Source organism: Abramis brama, assembly GCF_963993115.1.
Source record: "Abramis brama genome assembly, chromosome: 12".
NCBI classification, from domain to species: domain Eukaryota; kingdom Metazoa; phylum Chordata; class Actinopteri; order Cypriniformes; family Leuciscidae; genus Abramis; species Abramis brama.
In genome coordinates, this window is record NC_139974.1 from 27,954,810 (window position 1) to 27,970,991 (window position 16,182).

Here is a 16,182-nt window from a genome sequence, read left to right on the forward strand (position 1 = left end):
AGTGGTTTTTAGGTAATTGTGTGACAAAGTCTATTGGGTGACAACCCTTGCTTGTGTTATGGAAGAATGAGTTGATTTAAGACATGAATGAAGTGTTTTTGTCGTTTTAGTGCATTTTGAATGTCAAATTAACTGCTGTGACATGTTGAAAGTTGGTTATGACAACTGTGTAAAGAGTTTTGAAAAAGTATTGAGAAATGTGTCCTAGCTATTGTTAATACAACTCTTTTTTTTCTTCAAAAGTATCTATTGTTTTAAACTATAATTATATTCCATCAATGCTTTCTTGATATTCTTGAATATTCTTGATATTCAATGGCAGTAACACTCCAGCTCTTAATAAATTATACACAACTAATATGATCGCTCACTGATCACATTGCCTTATATACAGTACACTATTACCATTTTTAAAAATGGTATTGATAAAATATTTCCTTTCATTTATAGGGAGAACCAGGGAGTTTAGGTATGATGGGGTTACCTGGACCTCCGGGTCGAGGATTGCCTGGTTCAAAGGTACGTATATGTCTCACAAAGTGCAAATAGAGATAGACGGTATGTACACAAAGTGTAAAAAGAAGTAATATCCTGTTTGTACTAAAGGTAAATAGCTGAGAAAAGGTGGGCGGAGCTAGTGAAAATAGCTTTTGCCAACAAGGTTGGCTATTTGCATTCTTACCTAATGTTATACACTATTGTATGTACTGTATATGATCTTCATCATTATGTTGGTTGCATGTGTATTGTTAGGGTGAGCCAGGACCTGCAGGCCCCTCCGGTCCTGTTGGAGAGCCAGGTGTTGGGACTACAGGCCCTAAGGTTATAGACAAATACATATTACATAGTTTAATAGGAGTTTTTTTTTTTTACTAATAAAATCTACATTGGCATGTTTCAGGGTGACAGAGGGAGTCCAGGACCAGTGGGCCCAGTAGGAATGAAGGGGGAGGGTTACCCCGGACCACGGGTGCGTGAAGGAGACAAAGACTTGATACGAACAACACAGAAACAAAAGACTTTGATACGAACAACACAGAAAACAAAAGCAGTAATATCTATACATGTGATATATTCTCAGGGGCCTCAAGGGTTGCCTGGGCTGCCAGGTGAAGTTGGACCTGAAGGACAAGGAATTCCTGGCCCAAAGGTATTGGTCATTATGCAATTTTAAAATAAACAATTGCTGACTTGATCTTTCAGAAAGTGAGCAAAGTAAGCATTTTTGCTAAAGTGATGTTGTTTTCAGGGAGACAGGGGCTCACCCGGAGCTACTGGCCCTTCAGGACCCCCAGGAATTGGACTGCTGGGATCAAAGGTTCAATATCACTACTTAAAACATACTGTATGTAGAGCCAATACACATTTTATGTTGATTAATTCTTATGAGATTTTTATAGGGTGCAGTTGGCCAGCCTGGTGCTCCAGGCCTTCCAGGCCCTCCAGGAGAGGGAATTCAGGGTCCCAAGGTAAGGCTCCAAGGCCTGCTGGCCTCATTAATACAGTAGCTCTATCAACTAGGACATAAAGCTAAACATAACTTTATCATACAAAAGCTTAGAACTCTAAATAAACATTTTGTCATCACAGGGAAACTCTGGGTTTCAAGGGCCCCCTGGTCCAAGAGGGCCTCCAGGTGATGGCCTGCCAGGAGAGAAGGTACTAGAAAGGCAAACACTGACTGATTGTGTTATATGTCAGTATGGTTAATAATATAGTACTGTTCAAAAGACAATGTAACAAAGTCTGATGGTTTTAGGGTGACAGAGGCCTAGTGGGTGAGCGTGGGAGAAAAGGAGAGAGAGGAGAACATGGAGTGCCTGGACAATCAGGAAACAAGGTAATATCCAGTTATCAGTTAGCAAAGGCTCATATCATGGTTTTCTGGGCAGCCTTGTAGTTGAGACCAGCTAATTTGAGTCTAAGTCCAGGCTGAGACCTGTGAAGGTTGAGTCAGAGTCAAGGTTGAGACCACAGACAACAAAACATATCTATAGTGTTGTAGTATTCAAGACTGGACTTGGGCTCGAGTCATGACCAAGTCCAAATGCTCCCAAGTCCATAGCAAGACCATACAGACTCAAGACAGAGTCTAGTGGAGTTCTACAACACGGTTTCTAAATTTCAATTCTAGTCCTGGAGGCATTACAAGTACAAAAAACAGTGATCAAGTAATCAAGACAGTTTGTCTTCGGCTTGCAACTATATTTCATTTGTTAGTTATTTACTATCATGACTTAAAGTGCAGTCACATTAGCAAAAAAGTCCATATTGTTGTGATGTATGAAACACTACTCACACAGATGTCACTTTCAAACCAAGAAGCATTTTGTTGCGAATCTGCGTGAAGAACTTGAATCCGTTGCCAAATTTGCTTGGGGAATTATTTTACCGTCACATAAAATTCGATTAAACTGACTGGATTTCATCCGTTAAAATTCACCAAACAACTTTAAACGTGACCGGACATTTACTCTAATGTAACTGCAACAGATTTAATTCAGTTCCTATTTACCTAAAGCAGATGTTTCAAGATAATGTAGAATATACATAAATTACCCTGTTACTAATAAAATTCAACTTAAATTGTATAGGGACAACCAGGAGAGAAGGGAGATCCTGGCCTATCTGTGAGTCAAAACATTTTTCATTAAAACTTTGTCATCAGATACTCACAAATATTGTATAAATAACATACATTGAACTTCACCCCGCAGAGAGAAGAAGTGATCAGAATAATCCGGGAAATATGTGGTATGTAACCATCCCTACCACTCAAAACTATATATAGGTTGTTTAATCTGTGTTAGGTGGAGGCTCTTACTTTTTTTGCGTTTTCTCTCAGGATGTGGTGTGAAATGCCGGACGAGTCCTCTGGAGCTGATCTTTATCATCGACAGCTCAGAGAGTGTGGGTCCGGAGAACTTTGAGGTCGTGAAGGACTTCGTGAACGCTCTGATCGATCGCGTGTCCGTGAGCCGAGAAGCTACGCGTGTTGGGGTGGTGCAGTACAGTCATGTTGACGTGGTGGTGGCGAGCCTACATCAGCTGTCTGACCAGGCTGCCATCAAAACTGCTGTGCGCAGGATGCTGTACCTCGGTGAGGGCACCTTCACGGGCAGCGCCGTCCAGCGGGCCACTCAGCTCTTTCAAGCAGCTCGGCCCGGCGTAAGAAAGGTTGCAGTCGTGTTGACGGATGGTCATGCCGACAAGCGTGATGCAGTGAGGCTGAAAGACGCTGCAAAAGAGGCTCACAATGCTGGGATTGAAATCTTCGTGATTGGTATAATGAACAGAAGTGACTCCCAGTATGCAGAGTTTAAGAAGGAGATGAACATTTTGGCATCTGATCCTGATGAAGAGTATGTCTACTTAACTGATGACTTCATGAGACTGCACAGTACGTACTCCTATATTTCTTTTAAATATGGTGTACTTGGCTAAATATTTTTATGCTATTTTTTTTTTTTTTTTTTCAGCACTGGAAATTAAACTGCTAAGTCAGATATGCGAGCGTGATGATGGAACGCCAAATGGAAAACCATTCTTTCCATTTGGGCCTGATCCACTTCCAGACGGAACTGAAGCTTCCACCAGTGATTATTTCATCCCAGTAGGCAAAGAGGTGATTTTTCATACTACAGAAAGACACAGTAATACATTAAAAAGAAGACACTATGTAGGTTAATGAGCAAAATGTTTTTTAAAGAGAAAATATTAAACTTTTCAGTAAAATTAAAATGATAGAGCCCCGCACATGCTGTGAGCACAAATTAAAGACTTGCTCCCATATTTTAGGTAAATCATGGCTACGATTTCCCTAAAATGAGGGAATTAATTAATCAAATGTGGCCATGAATTAAGTCATGGTAACAACTTCTATGTTCATGTCCATGGTATCTGTTTTGTTTTTTCTCCATGATGTGTGGGCTTCGTAAAAATATACTTAAAATATGTACTTTTTTTTAAAAGGAAAATGTCACGTTGATTCCGTGATGTAACCATCAAGTAAAAAACAGGGTCCCCGCGGATCCTTAAAAAGTCTTAAAAGGTCTTAAATTAGATTTTTTAAATTTAAGGCCATAAAAAGTCTTAAAAATACAATTTTTTTAAAAAATGTCTTATTTTTACTTATGAAAGGTCTTAAATTTTAAATGACACTTTGACTTAGACATATCTAAATGCTTTTGAAATTAAAACTAATTAGCGTAGCCCTACGTATTATTTTTTTAATTCTATCTTTGTGGATTTGCTTGTTCACGTGACAATTCGCGTCACTTATGGCAGTATATTAGCCTGCGTCTGTCTCCTGCACGCGAGAGGAGAGAAGAAAACGAGTAAATGTCAGTTCAATTGTACGTTCACTCTTTATGTGCTTAGGAGTGTGCGATATTGTCTACGAACTATGATGATATTGTAGGCTAATCATTGTTTTAACTATGTACGAGCAGGCGGGAAGGAAGTCGACCGGAAGTTGAAGCCGGCCGCGTGCCACCATCTTGTAGCAGAACTTCACCTGCAGTTAGCATCCCATTGACTCCCATTCATTTTGGCGTCACTTTGACAGCGAATAACTTTACATCTGAGGCGTTTGAAGACTCCATTTGTCCATTATTTATTTCTAAAGAAACACGACAATGTATAAAATGCTCCATTACCTTGTAGCTTATGTTATGGCCCCGTAGAAGCAGTTTTTGTAAAAGTAGGCTAACGATTGCGTCATAACCACGCGACTCTCTGTCGCACAGTAGAGAGATTACCGTATGGACGGGAGGAGAAGCTCGCGGGCAATCGGGGGGACGTGGAGGCAAAATGACAATATAATTAATCAGAATACCTAGCAAAAGTTGCTCCTGCTCCAAGCTCATGTACAGCTCCTACTCACGCTCTCCGTCTCTGCAAGATTCGGAAGGGAATGATTCAGATTTCTCTTGGCACAGCTACTAGAAGACAGACGGGTTGCTCACGTGGTCGGTGTAACGCTTTGCTCGGTTTGAGTCTGCGCGTCAGGAAAGGAAGTGCTAAGAAATCGCTAAAAATGGGCTTCACTTGTCTCAATTGAGATCCAATGAGATGGCTCTGTCCACTTCTTATACTGTCTATGTGTACGAGGCACTGCGAGTGCGAGCTGACATCGCGTTTGTTATGGAGGTATTTTTGGTGCAAAACTACTGAACGCCTGTGACAGTGAAATTTGTAGTTGTAGAGAATAGCCACACATGTGTATCAGTAAATTTGAAGTCACAGAGAGAAATGTTTTAAGAGTTGCAAACTTGTAGACTTTTTTTTATCTTCCACAAACACAACACAACAGTTTCACTTTCTCAAATTCTTCATTGCAGGTGCACAAATCCTATTCTACAAATCACAAATTAAGAAACTCATACGCTCACATTTTTGCTACAGTTGCTGCAGTGAATATGGTGCAAAACGCATTTAAACACCTGCATCAAAAAATGTGAAGTCACGGAGAAATTTTGCTCATCTGCACATCAGTATGTGAATTCATCCAATGAGAGTTGCACACTTGTAGAATATTTTCTCACAAATGTCTTGTATATTTTTCTAGCACAAACACAAGTACATAACTACAGCTGCTTGAATCTGCTGCGACGAATCTCAAACACTGTTTTTCGCTTTCAAGTGACAAGTTTCGCGCGCTCTCCCTTTTGCACCAAGTGCACCGTGAAATGTGGGGCAAAAGTGAGTTGTGCATCTGTAGAGGCAGTGGGCGGAGCCTACAAGAATATTCATGAGTTTCCCGGGCATGCGCGTGTAACTGCTCATTCTAGTTCACGCTCCTCGTTTCTCAGCAGGTTTAATGGATTATTTCAAAAAAGGTAAATATAGTTTCAGCGCGAACTTAAACTACAGTTGTGTATCGTTTTGTTAAATTCATAATGTTTTTATTAATTTGTCACTGACTGAATGATTGCTGGCATTCACTTCGTGTATAGGCCTATATACAGTAGCTACAGAAAACTTCAACTCGTCGTATAAATTGCACCTTGCGAAGCTTTAAAACTGTGGCTTTTACTAATTGTTATCATTTGTTGATTGCAATAAATTAAATAAACCCTCATAAATGTATCTGTGGGCCAACACTTTTTAAAATATATATAATATATCCTTGTGTGATTGTTCTTAAATTCTTGTTCGTTTAAATAAGCCAAATCATTTAAGACCAAACTCAAGCATGAATGTGTTGCTTTAATACATGCGTACAATTTGGATTAAACAAAATTGTATGGACAAAAGTGGATAAATTACATTTGATACAACTAGGTTGCTGTAAATGAGAAATAAAAAAAAACACTTAGCATTATTTTAAGGAATATAATAAGTCACCAATTTGATGTTCTAAAAAAATATTTACAAACATACTGGCAAAATAATGTAACAATATTATTTTTAATGTTTTTATTGCAAGTTGTGCTTGTGCTGGTTTTGATATAATAATATATACACTGTTCAAAAGTTTGGTATTAGTAAGGTTCTAAGGTAAGGTACCTCTAAGGTACCAAGACTACATTTATCTGAGTTTATCATTTAACAGTAATATTGTGCAATATTTTTATCAACTGTTTTCTATTTTAAAGTTGTGATGGCAGAGCTCATTTTACTCTAGATTTCAATGTCACATGACCCTTCAGAAATCATTCTAATACTGATTTGCTGCTCAAGAAACATTTCTGATTATTATCACAGTTGAAAATGGTTGTGCTGCTTAATGAAGTGTGGAAATTGACCTTGCCTGCTTTAAAAGTATAACATTTCTTAAATCATAGTGATTCCAAACTTTTGTCATGCAAATCTTAAATGCCAGAATGTCATGTTTTAACATTGATCCAACAAAGTTTAAAGGTTTCATTTTCAAGAGTTCAAGTCAGAAGTAGATCATGCATTTGTATCAATGGTCATCATTGTGTATCATCCAGGCACACAGAGCAACACATAAGGTCAAAGAAAGAACATGACAAAGAGAAACATCAGTGTAGGGTGCAAAATGTTTATTTGGACACGGATATGGTTGTGGAGTTATTTCCCAGAGATTATTGCCAGAGATGACACAGTTGTAAAGCTTCATAAGGTAAGTTATCAGAAGAGCTTAGCAATAAATAAATAAAATGGTAATGGTTCATGTATTTAGGAATATTCTGCTCTTCTGTTGGAAATAAGTGTTGCTGTAATCATTCAGGTGTTCTGGAATTTTTGGTTTTACGGTAAAAGTGGAACGTATTTTTTATTAAATTTTTTTATTGCAGTGACATTCAACAAATGATAACAAAAGACAGTTTAAAGCATTGCAATGTACAGAGGAAAAGCACAACGAAATGAACGAGTTGAAGTTTGCTGTGCTTTATATAGGCTAGGCCTGCCTACACGAAATGAATGCCAGCAATCATTCAGTCAGTGACGAATTAATAAAAACATTATGAGTTTAACAAAACGATACACAATTGTAGTTTAAGTTCGCGCTGAAACTATATTTACCTTTTTTGAAATAATCCATTAAACCTGCTGAGAAACGAGGAGCGTGAACTAGAATGAGCAGTTCCACGCGCATGCCCGGGAAACTCATGAATATTCATGTAGGCTCCGCCCACTGCCTCTACAGATGCACAACTCACTTTTGCCCCACATTTCACGGTGCACTTGGTGCAAAAGGGAGAGCGCGCGAAACTTGTCACTTGAAAGCGAAAAACAGTGTTTGAGATTCGTCGCAGCAGATTCAAGCAGCTGTAGTTATGTACTTGTGTTTGTGCTAGAAAAATATACAAGACATTTGTGAGAAAATATTCTACAAGTGTGCAACTCTCATTGGATGAATTCACATACTGATGTGCAGATGAGCAAAATTTCTCCGTGACTTCACATTTTTTGATGCAGGTGTTTAAATGCGTTTTGCACCATATTCACTGCAGCAACTGTAGCAAAAATGTGAGCGTATGAGTTTCTTAATTTGTGATTTGTAGAATAGGATTTGTGCACCTGCAATGAAGAATTTGAGAAGGTGAAACTGTTGTGTTGTGTTTGTGGAAGATAAAAAAAAGTCTACAAGTTTGCAACTCTTAAAACATTTCTCTCTGTGACTTCAAATTTACTGATACACATGTGTGGCTATTCTCTACAACTACAAATTTCACTGTCACAGGCGTTCAGTAGTTTTGCACCAAAAATACCTCCATAGTTTGTCTCTCATGCTTGCTTTCACTGCGTGATGTGTCAGTGCAGTTATAGATGTCCCCAAATGAGTTTTTGTCTTATATTTATATCATATTATGTTATATTAGAATATCACATGAGCAAGAGTGCCGTTTTCCTTTGCACAATTGCAAATGTGCTATTTATTTTATACAACAGTTAAATTAACAAAGTTAACATTGTGAGTTACCTTTTGGACACAATATTGTCCATTTTCACTTTATATCGCCGTCGAGAATTTCATAATGAAGCCGTGGTCCAACAGACAGCGATGATATATATATATTTTTTTACTTAAATCCGCGTTTTGAATGAATCATTTTAACGATTCAATGAACAATCACTTGTTTTTGAATGAATCAGCCGTTTGAACAAATCGGTTGAAATGACTCCAACAACTCGCTTATTAAGACAGTGACTTGCCGCCACCTACTGGTGGTTTTAGTTTCATATTTAAAGTATCCTTTAATTAAAACGTTAAAATTATAAATCATTTCATATTTAAATATTGAATAGCTTTATTTATGCAATTGTAAATGAAGTGTAAATATAGTAGGCTAATGCCATTTTTGATGCCGCTTCTGTGTCACCTCTGCACTGCAAGGATGGATTTTAATTTAATGATTTATTTTGACATTGGTACTGTGTTATTCTAATATAATTTAATTTGAATGTTGACATAAAAGGTGATGCATACCTCTAAATACATTTAGAAACAATGTCCATATATAGGTGAAAATGCCCCTGGAAATCAGTTTACGGTGGCAAATATTGGCCCTTAATAAAAATGTTCATTTCGGTCACTACTGTGAACTGACCACTGCATAGAATATAAAAAATATGAATATCTTCGTGGGTCTGCTGTCAACAACAGGCCTAAACCAGCCAGGGTACCAGTACAAAAACACAATCAGTAAAATATCATCTAATTATTATCAACAAAACTTTGAAAATATCTAGACATATTTTTGTCAGTATTGTGCACCCCTAATGTACGGTATTCATTTTGATTTCTTCAGGTCTTAAAAAGGTCTTAAAAAGCCTTAAATTTGACTTTAAAAATTGTGCAGATACCCTGAAAAAAGTAATAACATATTTTCCTTACACTTAATCATTATTTTCAAAAACATTTTTAAATGTATTTTTCAAAATAAAAAAGGAACAACTTTTTTTTTTTTATATATATATATATATATATCTAATCAATCAGAAATGAAAACCCTGCTCATCACTAAAGTAATTTATAAAATGTAATTATATTTATATGCATTTCTGAATAAATTAATAGATCTGGACACAAAATTCTGTTTATATCATAAAATATGAACAGAAATTACAGAAACATTGATATGGAGAAAAAGTAGCACATAAAATGATCGATAATCATAATGTAAACACCAACTGAAGGTGATATTTTGCTTCTGTTTGTGCTGCCACAATGCCACATGCCATACAATCTGAAAAATTCTCTTTATCACAGGCTGAACTTCCAACAGAGTTTGAGACCACCCTTTCTCCTCAACAACCAGATGAATATTATGACACGAATATTGACACAAACTGGAATACCATTGACGAATCTGTCATTGAGTTCCCTAAGGTGACAGAGGCCCCAGCTGGAGATAAGAGGAGAGACCAGTCCTCCATCTCAGTAGTAGGACCCCAGACGCCCATAAACTGGCGGCATGTTCCAGAAATCAGCCCTCCTCCACGAAATCTACCTGCACCGCCCCCTCAGCCTGATGCCTTCGTGAAAGGTAAATGCACTGGCCTACACCACAGTTATCTATAATTTCGGGTCACTTCTCGAGCATTCACATTTAAATTTAGTTTGAATCCAGATTTTGTTCAAGCACTTCAGATCTATGTTGTTGTTGTTTTTCAGATGTAGACTGTAGGCAGGGATTGGACCCTGGGCCATGTAGAGAGTACAGGGTGATGTGGTACTATGACCCGGAGGCCAATGCGTGCGCACAATTCTGGTATGGTGGTTGCCAAGGCAACAGCAACCGCTTTGAGACAGAAGACATTTGTATGAGCGCTTGTGTGCAGACATAACACACCTTCACAATAAAGCACAGGGCTTCATTCAGCTTCAGCAGATTTTTTTTTTCTTTTTTCTTTACTTTGCAGTCATGCACTATGCATTTTAATTGTAGTAAGTCTTTTATGAGAACAGTAAGGGAGTCTACACTGACTGTAGATCAGATTGTGAACCAACACTAATTTAATTATTGTTTACTAGACTTAGTGCTGCTCCTGTATATTCTTCCTAGTCGCACTGAAAGTATCATTAATTTCTTCATTTTAAATAATCCTTTTCTGTATGTTGCATCCTTAAAAATACAGCATTGTAAATATTTCTGTTAATTGTGATTTACAATCGTCAACTTACTAGTGAATTATAACTTACTTTTTTCCACAAAGTGGAAAAAAAGAGTTGCTGGTAATCCCCTTTGTTTTCAAAAAATTACCAAAAATGCTTATATACATAATTTAGGGTCATCATATGTGGTCATCACAGGGCAATGCTGCAGGGAGTCCACCAATTATTGTTTAACTGCAAAGTATTTTTGTGAAATTTTTGTTAAATAATACATTACGTTAACTTCAAAGCTAATGTTAAGAAGCTAAAGTTCTGCTAAAGTGACCCTCCATCATTAAACTGTATAAAGTAAAATTGAAATGTATTGTACAAGTGTATACCACTCTAAATCCATGATTATTTTAATGGTTTTGCAATGTAAGCATCATAAAGTATGTACATACTCTAAGATGATATTTTAGACCAATATATTATGCAACAGAAAAGCATTGCACAAAATTACTAATACTGTGTACCGGGAAGTACTTGTATTATATTTTAAGTAGTAGTTGTATTATATTGTGTGATTAACAGCATTTGCATTTCAAGGATGTTTTCCCATATATCATTTTTAATGTTTCCTTATAGCAGTGAGCATGACTCATAAATTTAGGTATGAACTCCTCCCTGCATGTCTTAAATAAATGACAATCAAACATCCAGAAGTCCTTTCCAATATAAATGAATGACAAAGTTTGGATTAACTTGTCTTACATTTGACAGATTTTAACAAATATTCTCAACTTGAATTTTTTACGTTCGGTCTGTGATGAAGCGAACCATTGTGTTTCCGAAGCTAATGTTAATAATGTTTTGGACAATAAAGTTCTTAGTCTGTAACTTTGTAAAACCTGTTTTAATATGTATTATAGAACAATAAATGTAACATTATTTACATGTAATGGTCTTACTGGGAAGTAATGTAAACATGTATTAAAAAATTTCTCTTTAAAAGACATTTTGAATGCTGTCTTATTTTTAGATTTGCTGTTGGTTCTATTATTTGTTAATCTGGGTTAAATCTGTATTTATATCCATATGGGCGTAAGTGGTAGGTGTAGTACTCTAGTGTGTGCATTCCCACTGCATCTATGTAGTGGAAAGAGATGGCTAAATCTGAACAGCATCCAGGACCCTAAAACACAAGAACAGAACAATGTATATTAACATAAAGAACAATCAATCAAATCCTAGCTGAGAAGGAGATACCTAAGAAAGTTTTTTTTGTTTATTTTTTAACTATACTCATATACATCTTACTTCTCTCTTTTAGGCCTATATACCTAAATCATCCCTGAATATAAATTGGATTTTTCTGTACTATTTCCTGGTTATATCTGCATCTGACTTATATTGATTGACTTATCGTTATATTGATCATAAGCCAGGAAATGTGAAAAAGGCCTTAACAGTGAAATCATCATCATCATTATTATTACTGATTATTATCATAATTATTATTATTATTATTATATTGTTGTGGATGTAGCATCATGCAAAAGCAAACATTTTTGGATAAGATGCTATTGTAGAATTACCCTATACGTCACTAATGACATGTTCCTGGATCAACATCCTGAACACAGCTATTAACTGGAAACATATCAGTCAAATATAAATAGTTTACAGAGTTGTTCCTGGACCAACAAGGAAGCAGAAATTGTCTGACTTGATGACTGTTGACTGTTTTCAACTGCCACGACTGGGTAGGAATAAGGTTAAAACAATACTTTTGGACGGTAATGTTGTTCCAGGATCAACAAAAAATGTTTATCCAGGAATATGTCTTGCTTGTAAAACTCACAGCCACCAGTATTTAGTTGGAACTCACTGCTGAAGGGTTTAATTAAGAGGCACTAAATATTCATGTAACAGTGATCTGGTGGCATAGTTCTTCAGTCAGCGGTACACGGATGATGGCAGTTCTTGAATCTAGAGCTGGTTACTAGAACACTAAACTGAGACCATTTGGACTTGGACATGTCCATGTAGCTGAGAGCCAATGAGCTGCTGACAGTATGAGCATGTGAACCAAGGACTTGAATGAGGGGAGGGGGTGAATTTTTCTTTAATAACAATTAATTGAAAAAAATGTACATCATTTTCACATAACGTACATCACATCACATAACCATGGCTTCATTTTATTTTTATTTGAGTCTGTATTTTCACCCACAGGAATGATAGTATGAATTAATGACGTCTTTATCATTTGTTATCATTTGAAGGTAGTTGATGACCCACATTAGCCTAAAGGCTGGTATTCACTACAGATTTTTAATCATTAAGCATCATACACTTTGTATGACTGACTTTGTAAACGGCTAAAAGGAAAAACTGGGTATTGTATGCTAAACGACTGAGGGTCACACTACCAAACGCACAAGCGTCTTGATGCTAGCGGGGCGAAAGGTAGTGAGGATTTTAGGGGCCCCGGCTTTAGGAGGGCCCCACAATTTCATCCGATGATCATGTGCAGGGGTGCGTTTTCCGTACAACGACATAACTCGCTGCTTAACTGCTGTAGTACGATGCATCGTTGAAGAAATCAGCTAGTCCTGACTGTTTATTGAAACCGAAACCATATTGTCGCAAATTTGTCATTCAACCACGTTGGTAATGATGTCACGCATGTGGTGGAGTAATGCTTCGAATTAATGCTAGATGGTTTGCTATAAATCATTTTTCTCAGTTATTTTTCTTTATTTCCAGATTCAGTCATAGGCTCGTTCTTAGAGCACGTTCGCACATGCGCACTCTTCAAAAATGACGTATTCTGAATAAAAGATATAGATTTTACTGAATGTCAGCTTGCTTATTTGGCTCAAGATAAGGATTTATTGAGTCCACATGTCATGCAAACAAGAAACTACACTTCTAACCACAGGTCTGTTTGCGAATGTTCGTTAGAACTATGTTTTCGGGAAACACAGACTCGTTGAACTATGCTGATAACGATGGAACTTGCGACCATAGTTGGCTAACGATGCTTTTGGGAAACACACCTGTGGTTGTTGCTGTGGGCCCCAGCTATGGCTCTGGACACAGGACAACTGAAAACAATACGTTCTAAAATCGGCTCAAAATATCAAACATGTTTGATCTCCTTTGACTGGAAGGAATTACAGTCTTGAAGATAAAAAAAATCTGAATCTGTGCCCATCATACTCTACATGATTTTCTGTGAAATCTGTCAACTCCGACTGCCCAAACTCTTTGACTTTCTGACTTTTGACTCCTCCGGACTGTAAATTGGGGCAAAAATCAGAGCAAAAGTTGTTTAGTGTATTGATTCACCCTAAAACATCTCCTTCTTACCTCAACAGGGTTATAATGCTCATAGAGGAGGTGCCCGGGTCGTTGTCTGGGTAGCTGTCTGGGCAGGTAATAGTCTGGAGGGTAAGGGTGAAAGGTTTGTCTCCTCAACACGTCTCTGGAATCACCTGTCCTAACTTTCATTGTCTCCATGCATTGTCCCAATCCTTTATCCTCAAGTTCTGTGTTGTGTGTGCAAAGTCCATCAGCAAAACCCTTCACGAATCTCCTCAAAGCTTCCTTACTGAGGACATAACCAGCCCCTCCGCTCATGTAGCCCTGTTTAACGAATGGTGCGAACCTACGTCCAAAATACAGCGGCTCCTCTGTGTTGTGCTTGGACAGACCGTAGCGCAAATTCTCAAGGACAACAAACGTGTCATCGTCAGCTTTGAGGAACCAATCAGCATCATCCAGATGGTGCTTGTGAATGTGCTGGAAGGCCCGTATGGTCTTCCAGTAGAGTTGACTGCGTCCCTCTGACACGTTGAGCCCTACCGTGGGGAAGTCTGACTCCTTCGAGCTCATGTACAGAATGATGTTGCAGCGTTTGCCCCATGTGTCACGCACATGTTGGGTTCTAGATTCCAGGTGTTGAGGATGCGTCATTACCCAGCATAACACTCTGACCTTCTGGCTAAGGTCTAGTGTGGCTCTTCTGTTCTCGGCTATAAGAATATTAGAGTTTAGCTTAAGGCCCGTTCATTTTACATTTATTCATTTAGCAGATTACAATTGCAACTGAGGAATACAACAAGTGATTCATCTTAAAAGTTTCAGCTATTGTTCAGGATAGTATACAAGCCAAGTTCACACCAAGGACGATAACAACAACAATAAAGATATACCTAGTTGTAAAAATCATTTTAAGAATAGCACCACAACTAATCCGTTGACAACATAGAGGAATGATATCTTTGGAATCAATTTCAGAACTTTTTGTGTGTTTGTTTTCAGCTGATGAACGATAAAAACACTGACAGCCAATCAGAATCCTCCCCACTTTGAAAATATATTCGATTTTTTTAAAGATTATTTAAAGCGGCAGTCGACAAAACTGTAGTGTAAACTTAAAACAAACAGAACGTTATCGTGCGTTGGTGTGGATGCTAATAATAAAGTTTTACCTTTATAGTTAGCGTTTTGGTGTGAACAGGCCTTTAGCTTTGAAACAGAATGTACTGTAGAGAATGACTGTACCATACCACTCTCAATATTTTTGCAGTATGTATACTGAGCTTATATTTCAATTGTATGCAGGCAAGTTAAACATGGGTGATCTATTACATTTGTCAAAGTGTGCAGTATAGAACAAACCACATACATTATATATACAAATTTGATTAAAAATTAAAATTAATAACGGTAATAACCCTTGTGAAAAAGAAGTACACTTAATTGTATTGAATGTGCGCTTGTAGTGTAATTCAAATCTTAAAAGTATATATTTTAAACAAAAACTGTACTTGCAGATAATATAATATTAATGAAATAAAAGTGTAACTTTTAAAAAGTGCACTTTGTAATAATGCTAAACTAAAAGTTTTACTTTAATACATTTTGAAATGATTGTTTTAATCTTTTGTCATGCTTTAAATAAGTACACTTACATTGATGTGTTGACTAACATACTAAAGTACATGTAAAGTACTTGTTTATTTTAGCCGTAGTTTATTTTAAATGTGCTACATTGCAAACGTCATAATTACAAATGTGTAATTACAAATATGTTTAAAAAATAGGACAAGTTAAAATAGAAATTACATTAAAGTATATTTCAGTTTACTATAAATGTGGCCTGTACATTCAGCAGTACACTTTAACCATATTTCAAAGACAATAGAATTTATCATGAAATTACATATAAAGTTGTATTTAAGTCCTACTTAAATCACTGCACTGGGTCAAAGTTAAGGTAATTCCATTTCATATAATACATTTTCATTTAATTTCAAATAACATGTAATTAAGTGTCTGAAAACCAGAGGTGGACAGTAACAAAGTACATTTACTTGAGTACTGTATACTTGCACTTTTTGAGTATCTGTACTTTACTCGAGTATTATTTTTTTGTGGAAACTTTTTAACTTCACTACATTTGAAAGACAAATATCGTACTTTTTACTCCACTACAATTCTGTCAAGGTCCTTGAGTAGAAAGTAGTAACGTCAGTCAGGGGATGATTTTGGTTGGAAATGAAAGTTGGGTTGACATCAGAACCCGACTGACCCGATTTTCATTTTCAACCACAATACAACATCTATCCGACGTCAGTGTCCGTTAATGTCAATCTGGC

The 16,182-nt window shown here is 36.9% G+C and overlaps 2 protein-coding genes across 2 annotated transcripts in view; one reads left to right on the plus strand and one right to left on the minus strand.

Moving 5' to 3' along the window:
* Positions 1–11,497, plus strand: part of col28a1a (collagen, type XXVIII, alpha 1a) — a gene marked incomplete at its 5' end in the record, with an annotated part of 31,991 nt that extends 20,494 nt beyond the window's left edge. The window contains 14 exons of the mRNA XM_084131005.1: positions 451–519; positions 754–822; positions 902–970; positions 1,082–1,150; positions 1,250–1,318; positions 1,401–1,469; positions 1,591–1,659; positions 1,760–1,840; positions 2,595–2,630; positions 2,718–2,754; positions 2,846–3,400; positions 3,480–3,625; positions 9,686–9,962; positions 10,091–11,497. Coding sequence (XP_083987131.1) covers positions 451–519; positions 754–822; positions 902–970; positions 1,082–1,150; positions 1,250–1,318; positions 1,401–1,469; positions 1,591–1,659; positions 1,760–1,840; positions 2,595–2,630; positions 2,718–2,754; positions 2,846–3,400; positions 3,480–3,625; positions 9,686–9,962; positions 10,091–10,263 — 1,788 coding nt within the window. The 3' untranslated portion in view covers positions 10,264–11,497. The remainder of the gene's footprint in view (positions 1–450; positions 520–753; positions 823–901; positions 971–1,081; positions 1,151–1,249; positions 1,319–1,400; positions 1,470–1,590; positions 1,660–1,759; positions 1,841–2,594; positions 2,631–2,717; positions 2,755–2,845; positions 3,401–3,479; positions 3,626–9,685; positions 9,963–10,090) is intronic.
* A 79-nt stretch (positions 11,498–11,576) lies between these two features.
* c1galt1a (core 1 synthase, glycoprotein-N-acetylgalactosamine 3-beta-galactosyltransferase 1a) lies at positions 11,577–14,542 on the minus strand (the record flags this gene model as incomplete). The annotated part of the gene is made up of 2 exons (XM_084132182.1): positions 13,889–14,542; positions 11,577–11,705 (listed from the first exon to the last, which is right to left on the minus strand). The coding sequence occupies exons 1-2, from the start codon at positions 14,492–14,494 to the stop codon at positions 11,577–11,579; spliced, it is 735 nt and encodes a 244-aa protein (XP_083988308.1). The 5' UTR covers positions 14,495–14,542.
* Positions 14,543–16,182: the final 1,640 nt, after the last annotated feature.